The 12,079-nt window shown below is 43.9% G+C and overlaps 1 protein-coding gene across 1 annotated transcript; it reads right to left on the bottom strand.

Moving 5' to 3' along the window:
• On the bottom strand, positions 1 to 10,108 carry smg6 (SMG6 nonsense mediated mRNA decay factor). Its single transcript, XM_068744583.1, has 19 exons — positions 10,018 to 10,108; positions 7,089 to 9,387; positions 6,794 to 6,986; positions 6,422 to 6,532; positions 6,026 to 6,132; positions 5,636 to 5,714; positions 5,372 to 5,482; positions 5,042 to 5,248; positions 4,389 to 4,450; positions 4,104 to 4,249; positions 3,591 to 3,704; positions 3,147 to 3,309; positions 2,465 to 2,684; positions 2,143 to 2,319; positions 1,800 to 1,967; positions 1,087 to 1,231; positions 653 to 906; positions 226 to 307; positions 1 to 131 (listed from the first exon to the last, which is right to left on the bottom strand). The coding sequence occupies exons 1-19, from the start codon at positions 10,106 to 10,108 to the stop codon at positions 1 to 3; spliced, it is 4,860 nt and encodes a 1,619-aa protein (XP_068600684.1).
• Between the last annotated feature and the right edge of the window lie 1,971 nt (positions 10,109 to 12,079).

The raw sequence follows: 12,079 nt of genomic DNA, 5'->3' as shown, positions 1-12,079 counted from the left end.
TCAACCTATTTTGGCCCAGGTGAGGAAAGCGGGGATGTCTCGTACTGGGACATTGCGGGTTAAAGCTTTCACACGCAGGTTGCGATCATCTGTCAGGAGTACCACCTCCCTCTGGAGCCTCACTGTTCCATCTGAGTAGGGGGGGGGGAGCCAAAGTGTAGTGTAAGTGTAGCCGTTTACATGTGCGTGAGAGCACGTGGACGTTAATGGTAGCACGTTCCATACTTCTCTGATTAGGCATGAAATCTTTGGCCTTGTCTTTACAGTAGTGGAGACAGCAGGACAAAATGACATCGTCGTTGTTACCCTGAAGAAGAAGAAGAAGAAATGAAAACCGAGTATGAGCAGAAAAATGCTTCCAAGTCAGCAGAAATGTTCCATCAAGGTTTGACGGCAAACAGAAACAGCCTCGTTTCATTCACAATCTGAAACCAAGAGTCCGGATTTCTGCCAGTGTAGTGTGCAGGAGGTTAGCGCCTCTGCCACGACATGTGCTCCTTTTGGCTAGCCTCCTCATGAGAGCAACACGTTTCCTGTGTTTTAATCGATTTAACTGAATGTATTGCTGAATATATTAAGTGTCCAAATCTAAAGATATTTGCCAGTGATAATGAATCAAACATCGTGGACCAGGTTTACTCAGGCCGCCTACCTGCTGTCCAGACGTGTCTTCACTGCGGAGGGCGATCGACTCCAGTTGATTTCCTCTGCTTGTCAGAGCCCTCAGGCATGGTTCTCTGGCTTCGAATCCTTTCTCGAGGAAAGTCACTGCCGACCGGGCCTGGTCTTGCACGGTGCGTGCACGCGCCACACTGACATTATAGTTACCGGCACTGCGCCCTGCTGACCCCATTCCTATGCCAAAGTTGTCCTGTCCTTTAGCCAAGCCATCTAACTCTGTAATTACTGGGAGACATGAGACGCAGATCAACATCAGTACATGTAACAAAAAAATACATAAAAAAAAAAAGATTGTTTCCCACTGAACAAGCAGGCATACTGGATTTTCTTAACTAGTTTAGCATACTAAAATAACCATTTAAGCCTTCGCCCTTCCTACGGGAGCGTGCGCTTGCTTTGTCTTACCGATAAGTGGCACAACTACTATATATGTTCCACACTGAAGGAGTTTCTTCAGCCCTCCCAAATGATCAATGAATCCGTTGGTATCCGGAACCAAAAACAGAGGTCGTACTTCTAGTTCCAACTGTCCACCCGTTTGCAGCACCGCCTGGCGAGGAAACAACATCTTTACAATAATCGTTGAGCGGTAAACATCAATTCAACTATCTTGCCAACTCATTTCTTATGACAGGTACAACAGAGCATATGGCTCATGTAAGAATGGAGTGGCACTGGTGAAAAATCACCAATTTAATTCAGTGAAGACAAGCTTGCAGAACTTTTCCAGCATCACATCGCTTATAAATTTCACATGTAAAGGTTTCCATGTGTGTCCTGTGTAAATTATACTAACAGAATTTAATATAAAGACCTCATTCTGGATCAGATCTAGAAGACATTTTGCATGATGGTTCATATGGGACCCCTTTGTGACTGATGTTTGGTGAGTGAATTGAATGCATATTTTTCAAAAAGCCTCCATTACAAGTAAATTGGAATATCCAGATTTTTCCGGGTATCCGGATCAATATCAAAATTTTATGGGATCTAAATTAGAACAAGATCCAACCGGTAGTTTTTAAATATTCCTGCTAACAAACAGACCAACGGGGTCAAAATACCAGAAAAGTCACATTTGCTGATGTGAATGGCGTCAATGCAAACGTCAGCTTTACCTGTATTTTATCCCTGCGCTTCTGTTGCTGAGCCAGTTTGTTGGCGAGGACGTGGCGCCGTGCCTTCAGCTGCCTGATGTCATTCTCACCTTCTCCCATCTCCTCAGTATCATCCTCTCCTTCCGTTGTTGAGAGAGAAGACTCTGCCTCGACTATGACATCATCCTTCTGTTGATCAGATCCAAAAGTAGACAGAACATATTTACAGAAATTTGGATTACCCTTCTTTCACAGCCACTTTACATTTTAGCCTTTTCAAATTTGACCACAATAAAAAATGTACGAAGTAACCATCTGAAGAGGACAAAGGTAACGAGCGGTAAAGCAGGTCGAACACGGTCACCTCTTTCTCAGATGGAGAATCCCGAATGCTCTTTGTGTCCACCGAGTGGTTGGGTGGAGAAGTTGCCACAGATACGTATTTGCCTCCTTTGAAGGCCAACAGAGGTTCTTCTTGTCCACACAGAGCCTCCAGAAAGTATTTTAGCACCGTAACTCTTTTACAATCTGCCGCTATTGCCTGAGGAAAGAGAAAGGACGTCCAAGTGCTTGTCAAGGACAATGAATGTCACAACCGAACCTGGAAACGGATGAATAATCAATAGAACGTCGAGTTATTGTGCTGGAGTGGAAGCAGCTCAACGATATAATGATGTTTAACACACCATGTCTGTGTGTTTGTCTATGTAACAGGGCTCCTGTGGTGCAGCCAGCAGAGGGACAAAGCCAGCCAGCAGTCTGTCCTCCTTCAACTGCAGCACAGCCAACTCCTCATCGCCATCGCTTTCCTCCGCGTCGGCCTTGTACAGCGGCACTTCCCCGTGGTGCACACACGCCAGCACGTTGCAGAGGTCAGCCAGGCACTGCCAGACATCGGGCCAGCCACTTGATAGAGAAGAAAATCCACAAGCAATGGAGGGAATTGAATATGATAAAAGATTTACTGTTTGGTGCGTACGATTACAAATTCACTCGCTGTGGCCATGAAGCAGAATCAACGCGTCACCATATGATAATAATTTAGAGCAGCTCCAATCAATATCTGTATAATTAGAACTAACTTTTTCGCATGTTTAATTAATTTACTTAAATATTAAGAAATAACAATAGAGAAAAACATTCTCTCTCAATGCATGTTTTATATTACACGCGTAGGTTAGTCTTCTTCTGTGTTTGTGGTATTGCTCTAAATTAAAGCAGAAGTATTTTAGTATCTGGATTAGCGATGGACCGATATGGTTTATTTATAAATCGGCTGATACCGATCATTAGTAGTCAAGGAGGCCGATAACCGATATTTGGAGCCAATATTCACGCGCCGTAAAAGTGAAAGTAAACAGAACTCACTCTATACTGTATGGTGGTGGGTTCCACTGGTCCGGGTGCCCCAACATCCAGTCAGACCAGACCTTGATGCTTGGTAGGAGTTCTCTAAGGTCTAAGGGGAAGGCAGAGACCTGCACCAAACCATCCAGCCGAGGCCCTTTACCCTCCTCCTCCTCCACAGGAGCTGGTTTTCAGAGAGCAAAAGGGTCAATAATTCATCAATAACACAACAGTCAAATTTAAAAAACACAACACAAACTTATTTTTCTTATATATGCTGTTACACACTCCACTGATGTCAGATTGCACTTGATTTAACTATTGATCCGGTAAAGACGAAAACACCCAAACACTAATATTGACATAAATTCAAAAGTACCTGAAGTGGATGAGAATCTCGATCCAGAACTTTAAAAAAATACCTGAACTGAACCACACGCCGTCAGAGCTTTGAAACGGGCTCACCTCTAGGAGTCTCTCTGAGCAGCTCCGTGCAGCGCTGCACCAGCAGTGCAAACATCCCGAGTCCCAGAGCAGCGCTCTGCTCATGTAAAACGGACCGGACTTCTCCCTCCTCACCTGACGGAGTCAAGATTTTTGAACAATATTCCAACAACACCTGTGGATCAATATTTTTGCAAACGACTTTTACAAAGCCTTAGATTAGAACATCATTTACATAAAGAACTCGCTTTTAAGAGGATTGAAATGTGGTGAAAGATCCACTAACAACACTCCAATAGCAAACTGGTACAAGCTGTGGGATTTAGTGACGAGCGTTCCAGACCCTCCCCCCCCCCCCTTTCCAAAGCCCAGTAGAATGGTGAACAATGTAAATAGCCATCTCTCGCCCCGGGGTTTGGGTTGTCTATTCTGGGCCACTAATGCAAACAATAAAGTTCAGGTCCATTAATGAAAACATAGTAGTGAACATTATATTTCTGTCCACAGAACTATACTGTGTGTGTGTTAAATTACCTCTGTTGTGGTTATTGTGTATGGTGAACATGTTGATGGTAACAATCTGCAGCATGTGCGTGCTCCCCAGTATGGTGGGGCCGTGCTGCAGCAGCCTCCTGAACTCCTGCAGGACGCGGCTCGCTACTCCAGGAAAGGTTTCCATGCTGTAAAGTCAAAACACACACACAGACACACGCGCACAAAAATACAGACAAACACAGAGACGCACAGAAATAAACCATCTTGTTATATTCTCATTTAGTCCAGAAATTTGAATACGAGTTACAATGAGACAAAACTCACCCAACTTTAGTGAACAGCTTTCCGTGTGCGTGCAGGAAACTCAGAATAAATTTCTTGTTCAGCTGGAGAAGAAAAGGAGAGCGTGACTAATCTTTCTGCGGTAGTTTTATTTAGCAACAAACCCTCGAGCACAGCATGTGAGAAGAAAACGCATGTCCTTATCCACCGGCAAATCACGAGAAGAGGTTTAGAGTTAATGCCAGCCACTTCCAACACCCCTGTGAATTTGATCAATAAGAGTGGGAGGAAATGGACTCAAAGACCGCCGAAGCGTGGAAGAACAAAATAGGTGCACATACATGCTGATATCAAGAGTGAACAGAGGCAAATTGGAGACAGTCAAAAATGGATTTGTTCAAAAATCTGCAGTGTACCTAAGGTTGCTATGAATAAAAAAAACCTGGAAATGTTATAGAGGAAATAGAGCAGCACCTCCGGGAAACACGAAATCCATAAAAAGTGAATGACAACAGAGGGAATGAATGAGTCAAATGAATTGGAAATACAGGACATCAAAGAAGAGAGGTACATAAAGCGGCGTGTGAGTCGGCCCTCTAAGTTTTGGAAAACAAAACATCAGAAATAGAAAGACCGGAATCTTTCAGTGTAAACCACACGAGACTCAGTGTGTGAAAGAAAGACGCCGCTCTTACCTCATTAGCACTGAGACTGCCCAGTTCTCCATCCTGTTCGGCGTCTCTGATGGATTCACTGCCTCCTCTTTTCGAGGCTGTTCGGATGCTGGGGCGAATCCAAATCTCCACACGCGCTCCGCCATCTCGTCTTCCCGTTCCTCTTACCGCGGGACCCCTGGAACCCCCTTCATGCTCCTGCCGCCTGCTTCGCTCAAGCTGCTCGGCCTGTGAGGACAAAGACTGTGGACAGGCGGACTCTCAGTGTTGTCACCTTTGATGAGATCACTGAAGAGTAACCTCCATCCATTTTCCCGCCACCGCTTTGCCGTTCAAGGGGGCGCATCTCACCTTGCGTTTCGCTTCCTCGAACAGACTCATCAGGCTTTCCTTCGCAGTCAGGATAGGGTTTGACGCTGCCAAACTACGCATGTAATAATACACAGCGTCCAACTTCCGCTTCTGTGGGTGAGAGGTGGAAAGAGCATAAGAGAAAGTGGATATCCTATAAAAAGGACACTGGACGAATGAGGAGAGACCATTTTTTTAAACTACATTTTATAACCACCCCTGGGAATGATTTGACAAAACATTTTGCATCTGCACATCACTTACTGTATAGACTGCAAGCAGGGCCAGCTGGTTATATGGTCGGCCATTTTTGGGGGCAATCTGCTGAGCTTTCAGGTACCAGCTATGACAGAATGGAAACATGCGGTCATCAAATACCATCAAGGAAGTCACATACAGCTCAGATTAATTAATTCTCTATAATGGCGGCGTCTTTGTTAGTTTGGAAAATAATAATAATCAGGTCTAAATTCAGAACCAGGTATAAAAAATTATAAATTAAGCTTTTATTTTTTATTTTTATAAACACAAGTCCAACAGAAAAAATGGTTCCCTCTCGCCACTAACCTCCAGACTAAGACCAAATGTTCACTGCCAACAAACATCCTGCACAATCTTTCCAAATATCCACAGTGAGCTCAAATCGCAGCCTACCTGCGAGCCTTGCCATAATTGGCCGAGTCGCTGGCTTGTTCCCGGTAACGTGCTATATCTCCCTGACAAATCATGCAGCGCTGAGCACTGATTAGTGCATACTTCACCTAAAAAAAAAACAGAAACACAAAAACATTGAATCAATTCCGTTCATACGCAGTTTGGGTAGGATACAATTATTAACCTCGATTAGGAATTCGTTGAGAACTACGCTACTGCAAGCAGCCACAATATATCGGTAATATCAAACCAGCTCGATCACCGATAGGCTTAACAAACAGCAAATGTTACTTTATTATCCATATATTGTCTATATACACGATAAATGTATACCGGTACATTGTTCATGGAATCTGTAAATACATGAGAAATGCACAGGAGGAAATATTTCTGTACCGTTTTGCGTAGCGGCCGAGCCCTGATGGCCATGCCATCCATGTAATCCGCCAAGCTGAACTGGTAGACTGTCTGCAGCTTCTGAAGCAGAGCGTCGAAGAACAGAGCCCCCTGTAAAACACACACAAACACACACACATTGATCACAATGTTGACACTGCAAGAAAAACCAAAACAGATTTTCTAAATACAAAATAAAGAAATAATCAATGTGCGTGGCTACAAACTTCACTGTTTTTTCCTATCTTAAAATTCATGAGTGACCAGAAATATTAATTTACTCTGGTCTGTTACCTTCACAATACACTCTGTATACGACCCTTTAATTTCTGACACCCTTAATGCCGCCCGTATTTCCTACTCCTTCCTTACCTCATCAAGCAATGTGAGCAGCATGTTCCTGATTTGAGGGGTGCCGTCATAGCCGGGGTCTTTGAGAAGCTGCCGGAAGCGCTCTATGACCTGGTAAAAGACATTTTTCCACAAAGCCTGATCCATATTCTGAGAGTCAGAAAACTCAATGTCTGTCAGGATGACTTGTTCATAAAGCGCCAAAAGGTCAGCCCTAGAAACAGAAAAAAGAATAACGGCATTACACGAGAAGGTGTTTTTATCACCAACCAGACCCAAGGGGCAACCGCAATTACCCCCCCCCCCCCCCCCTCACCTGAGCTGGGCCATGCGATCCAGTCCTTCCGGGCTCACTCTGTCCCTGGAAAGCAAGTTACTGAGCTGGAGTTCCTGTGCGTCTGCAGCTCTTAGCAGCCGGCCCAGCTCCCCTCTGGCTTGTTGCTCCGCCTCTTCAAATGGCAAAGCGCCTTCTGCACCTTTGTAACTCCCAGAGAACGGACCCCCGCCAGGGCTCATGTGTACACTGTTAGTGGGACTCATTTGGTAGGGCCCCGTATGGTAAGGGTGTGGGTGCCGCTGATTCGAGGCCATGCTGGGCTCGTGCGGGTTGGTGCTGGCCGCGGGGTAACAATACGGGTTGTCAGAGCTTTGGAACTTGTAGTAAGCTATGGCAGCGGCCTGCCTGGATCGAACGCTCTCCCCCTGTGGCACCGGAGGACTGCCCGCTACCTCATCGTCCGTGTCCAGAAAGTGAAGCTGTCCATATCCAGCTCCCGCCTGAAGATACATCGACTGGTGGAGAGACGAATGCGGCGAGGATTGTACGCTGCTGAGAGCAGGCTTCTGGTCGGGGTTATTCGGATCCCAGAGTCGTCTCGCTCCTCCACCTCTCCCTCCTCTACTCTTCGATGCGGTTCCTCCTCTTATTCCACTGAAGAAGAGCCGTTGCCCAACCTCCGGTGAGTTGGAGATGTCTGTCCGGGCTGGAAGCACCAGGATGCCTCCACCTCTGCTATGAGGAGAAAGGCCTTGCTTGTGATGGTGCCCACGGTGCGACGACGGTTTTCCTATAGAAACCCTTAATATTCCTCGACCCCCACCTTTGTTTTCCTCTGCTCTGTTGCCGTCTTCCTTACGCCTCTCGGCACTTAAGCGCTCCTCGGTAACTCTGCTCCTCCCCCGACCCTCTGCCACGTCACTGACCTCACTTCCATCCGGTGATTCCGTAGATGATTCTTCATTGGTTGTCCAGCTTTGTAAATGTCTCCTGCGTCCTCCACTTTTAACCGTCCCCTCTTTCCTATTGTGCCTTGGCTCCGTGCACGGCCACTTGGTGCCGCCTCCATCCATTCCTCGTCCAGGACCATCCACGCTGGCCACACTGCTGGCTGAGCTGCTGCTGTACGTTCGGTTGTGCGAGCGGCGGATATCAGATTTTGAATAGCGTTTTGGCGTTTGTGCTGTGACGCTCGCGTTGGATTTATTTCTATCACCTCTGTCTACATTTCTTTGTGTCTTGGCATCTACCTCAGCCGCTCTGGAGAGACGGTTGTTGTCTCCGCTTCTTCTTTCCCTACGATTCTCTTTTCCTTTATTCTGCTGTGTCTCTCCTGTCTTCCTTGGTTTGTTATTGCCATCTGCCTCTGCTACCGCTCTGTCTCTTCCCTTCTTGCTCTGTCCACTATTACCACCAACTTCATCTTCTCCTTTCCTGGAATCCTGGTTCGTCTCTCTTTCCTTCTCCCCAACTCTTCTTCTACGGTTTCCTCCTTCCCTCTTCTTCGCAACCTTATCGCCTTCTTTTCCTCCTCCTCCGGGGATTCGCCGTTCCTTGTCGCTTAGTTCTCCTCTCCTGCACGGCAAATCTTCATTAACTCGGACTTCAGGTCCAACTGTAACTTTTTCTTTCATTGTGAGCTTTTCTACTTTGCTCGTAATTGTTTCCATGAAAGCATCTGAGGGTAACGGAGGTTTGTGCACGTCTTGGCTCCCTTGCCTTCTGTTTTTCTCACTGGAATTAGATATGCTTTCCTGCATTTCCTTTGGTTCACTCTCTTCGCCTCCCTGCTTCTGTATGGCTGCTTTTCTCTTCCCTTCAGTTCCTCCTGTACTCAGCTCAGCTTCTGACTTGGTTTTCTTCTCATGCTTCGCAGGGGGAAGCTTATCCTGCTCTCTTCCATTTCCATAATCCTTTTCTGGAATATTCCTCCGAGTCCCAGGTTGATAAAATTCTCGGTCCGGTTTGCGGACTTTCTTTGTTTGCTTAACAACGGGTTCCTGATCTTTGACTTGACTCGGTTCTGTTTTAGCCTTTGATTGGCCGGACTTTCCAACACTTTGATTGTTACCTCCATCACCTCTCATTCTGCCTTCTTCTATTTTCTCAGTGCACGTCCCACCCGCATTTTTAGACGCAAACGTTTTCTCACTCTGTGATGATTTATCATCATCACGTTCATGTGAATCAGCAGCCAGTGGATCACTTTGCTCAGTTTCTCCGTCCTCGTCATGGTTACGGCATCCATGTCCGCTGGCAGACGGGTAACGCTGCATATCAGGGCGCTTCCGTTCACGCTTTCTTTGGTGCTTGGGCAAATGATGCTCCTGTTGCTCCTCTACATTAACAGATACATGCAGAAATAAAAATTAACCCTCAACACAGTACATGGGGTGAATGAATGAATGTTTATATTCCTTTCTTTCAGTAATATGACAAGAGTCACCATTTCCTTTAACAACCACTCAGTACCTTCCAACTTCCATAGGATTAAGCCTTTAAAATGTGTGTCGAAAATGTTTTTAAAACGTGCTCAGTAATTATTTAATCAGTTGGCTCCAGTTTTTGGGCAAATATAAACTGGAATATAAAAATGCATTTGTGCGATGGATTATTTTAGACCTCGTCTGTCAGCGTTAAATTTATTGATGAACAAGCTTCCCCTTGCCGCGTCGAGGGCATTTATTCTTTTTTTTTTTGCCGCGGTATCGGTATATATGTATCATGTATAATTTCTGCTGTAGTGATAAAGTTTCACATCTGTTCGGGAACGAAATCAAACCACAATTAAACAGTTGTTAACATGCTATATGTGTCGTTTTGAAAAGCGGTGTTTGAAACTGACCAGCTAGCTAACAACATTAGCTGGTTAGAAACTAAGCAAATCCACTTCCTCTAACTGCGGACCCTCCGCATCGAAATGTTCACTAAACTAGTCACTCGTACAGTCAAGCTCACTTCGGCTCACCTTTCTGACACTCAGTTGGATTGGGTGAATTCGACGCTTCAGCTCGGAGCTCCGAAGCTGAGATTCGGACTCTATCCAACTCGTTCGCCATCTTTGCTTTCACTAAAACAAACACAGGTATGGTGGCCGAGCTGGGCCAAACAACCCCGCGTTTTAGCGATTTACGCCGCCTTCATATTTTACACCCCCCCCCGTTTCATTTAATGTCATAATGAAGAAAAAAACATAATAATAACATAATAATAATAAAAACATAATATCAGAATAATGCCGCAAATCATCAATATATTAATATACAACTCTTTCTACAGTTAGGCCGACTCATTTCATTTTAAAACTAAATTAATAGCCACAGAGTGCCACGTTGACTTCATTTATACTTGCATATATTTTTAATCATTTCCTTATGGCAACTCCTAATTTATTTATTTTTGGTTGTTCAATTGTTCTATAGTAACTTGTAGTTTCAGTTATGTTAAGTTTGTTAAGCTCTTGTTTTTATATAAGTAGGTACAGTATTAACAAATCAGTGTAATCTTTATATCTTTTTAATAATGCCATACTGTCATCTTTGAGAAGGATCTTTTTATTTTTTGGCGGCAATGACTATTTATATGGAAATTTCATTTAGTTTTGAAACATGAGTGAACAGTTTTGGAAAGATATGAGCTTTTGCATGTGAGCGACGGTCTTGGTGAATTAAGACTGTAAGACTGTCTTGCCAAATTGTAGAGTTTAAGAATGTAATTTCTATTTCAAGAAATTAGCCAAAAACAATGGGGGAAAAAAGCTAGAATATAAAATCCAAACACGTAATTAATGAACTGAGTAATTAACTGTTTTTAGCTTTCCCCTTTTACCCCAGCTGTGTTGCTGTTATGGTTCATCCCCAAACTTTGGATGGTTTTCAGGGTTGATAAACAGATTGACATCTTTCCACATTGATATTTGGTTGGACAAAGGTTTCCTTGTATTGCAATAGGATTAATTATTTTGAATTTTATGATGATACATTCTTAAATTGCTCATGAATAATTGTCAATTGATTTATGATTTACATAATCAGACCTCTAGAAACATTTATTTCCTGTATAACTTTGCAAAATGTGTGCAGTTATAAAATGCTAAATACTTATAATGTTGCCCTAGATATTAAAATTGAAGGAAGGAGACGTAAGGGCTGTAAAAAAACAAAAGAAAAAGGTACCCACGACTTTCCCCGGATCCCTCCACATCCCTCTACATAATATCCACTAGATGTCAGGATTATTCACATTTTACAATTTGAACTCAACCGTTCTGTTGCCGTAGCTTTGAATTTGCCCAACAACGAACTTTCTCCCATCTACTTTTTTTTTTTTTAAACAAATTTATATTAACACTGTGCATCATCTCGTTATCACAACTTACCGCTCACGACTTTGATTTGAGCTCTCCAAATGGAACGTGAATTGCACAAGCCCAGTGGAAGACCAAGTAGTGCGTTTGGGTGCATGAGGGGGCATAAGTAGAATTCAACGCAGACACCCTTGGTGTGGCTGATGCGAGAGTAAACAGCCTAATTCCCCTAGAAACATCAAATTAAAGGGCCAGAGTCTCATGTCCTTCTCTTAATCTCCCACACATATTTCTTCAGAGCCTTCTCTTTTTCGACACACGCATTCCTTTTTCGTGACACTAAATTATTCATGCAGTATTCTTCGCTCACTGCTTTGGAGCATGGTAATTAAGAATGTCTAAACATACAAACGTATGTTCTGGCATTATTTCTCACAGTAATAGAAGTTATTTCAGTCTGCGAGGTGAGATAGTTTCGCCCCACGTTACAAAGTAGAAAGAGGAAATGCAGAAGAAAAATTGTGCCACGGTTTCATAGGCCATGCATTCTCTTATTTATTTGCAAATGTGTATTTAAAAATTAATCCAATAATGAATTCTTATGTGAAGCACTTCAAGGTTAAAGGTTAGGTCAACATGGCAAGATGATCATTATCATCCTCCCATTCCTATTATTTATTTCTTCTTGTCATTATAACGGCGGCACACACACACACACAACACA

This window comes from Brachionichthys hirsutus, chromosome 10, assembly GCF_040956055.1.
Source record: "Brachionichthys hirsutus isolate HB-005 chromosome 10, CSIRO-AGI_Bhir_v1, whole genome shotgun sequence".
NCBI classification, from domain to species: domain Eukaryota; kingdom Metazoa; phylum Chordata; class Actinopteri; order Lophiiformes; family Brachionichthyidae; genus Brachionichthys; species Brachionichthys hirsutus.
The sequence above is the reverse complement of the archived record's forward strand: the minus strand, read 5'-3'. Positions and strand labels throughout refer to the sequence as shown.

Bases quoted from the DNA above. Each gene is read 5' to 3' on its own strand.
- smg6 (XM_068744583.1), bottom strand. From the start codon at position 10,108: ATGGCGAACGAGTTGGATAGAGTCCGAATCTCAGCTTCGGAGCTCCGA. The intron at 3,705-4,103 runs GTAATTTAACAC...TGACTCCGTCAG, and splicing joins ACACAATAACCACAACAGAG to GTGAGGAGGGAGAAGTCCGG. The intron at 2,320-2,464 runs GTGTGTTAAACA...CTCTTTCCTCAG, and splicing joins TAGACAAACACACAGACATG to GCAATAGCGGCAGATTGTAA.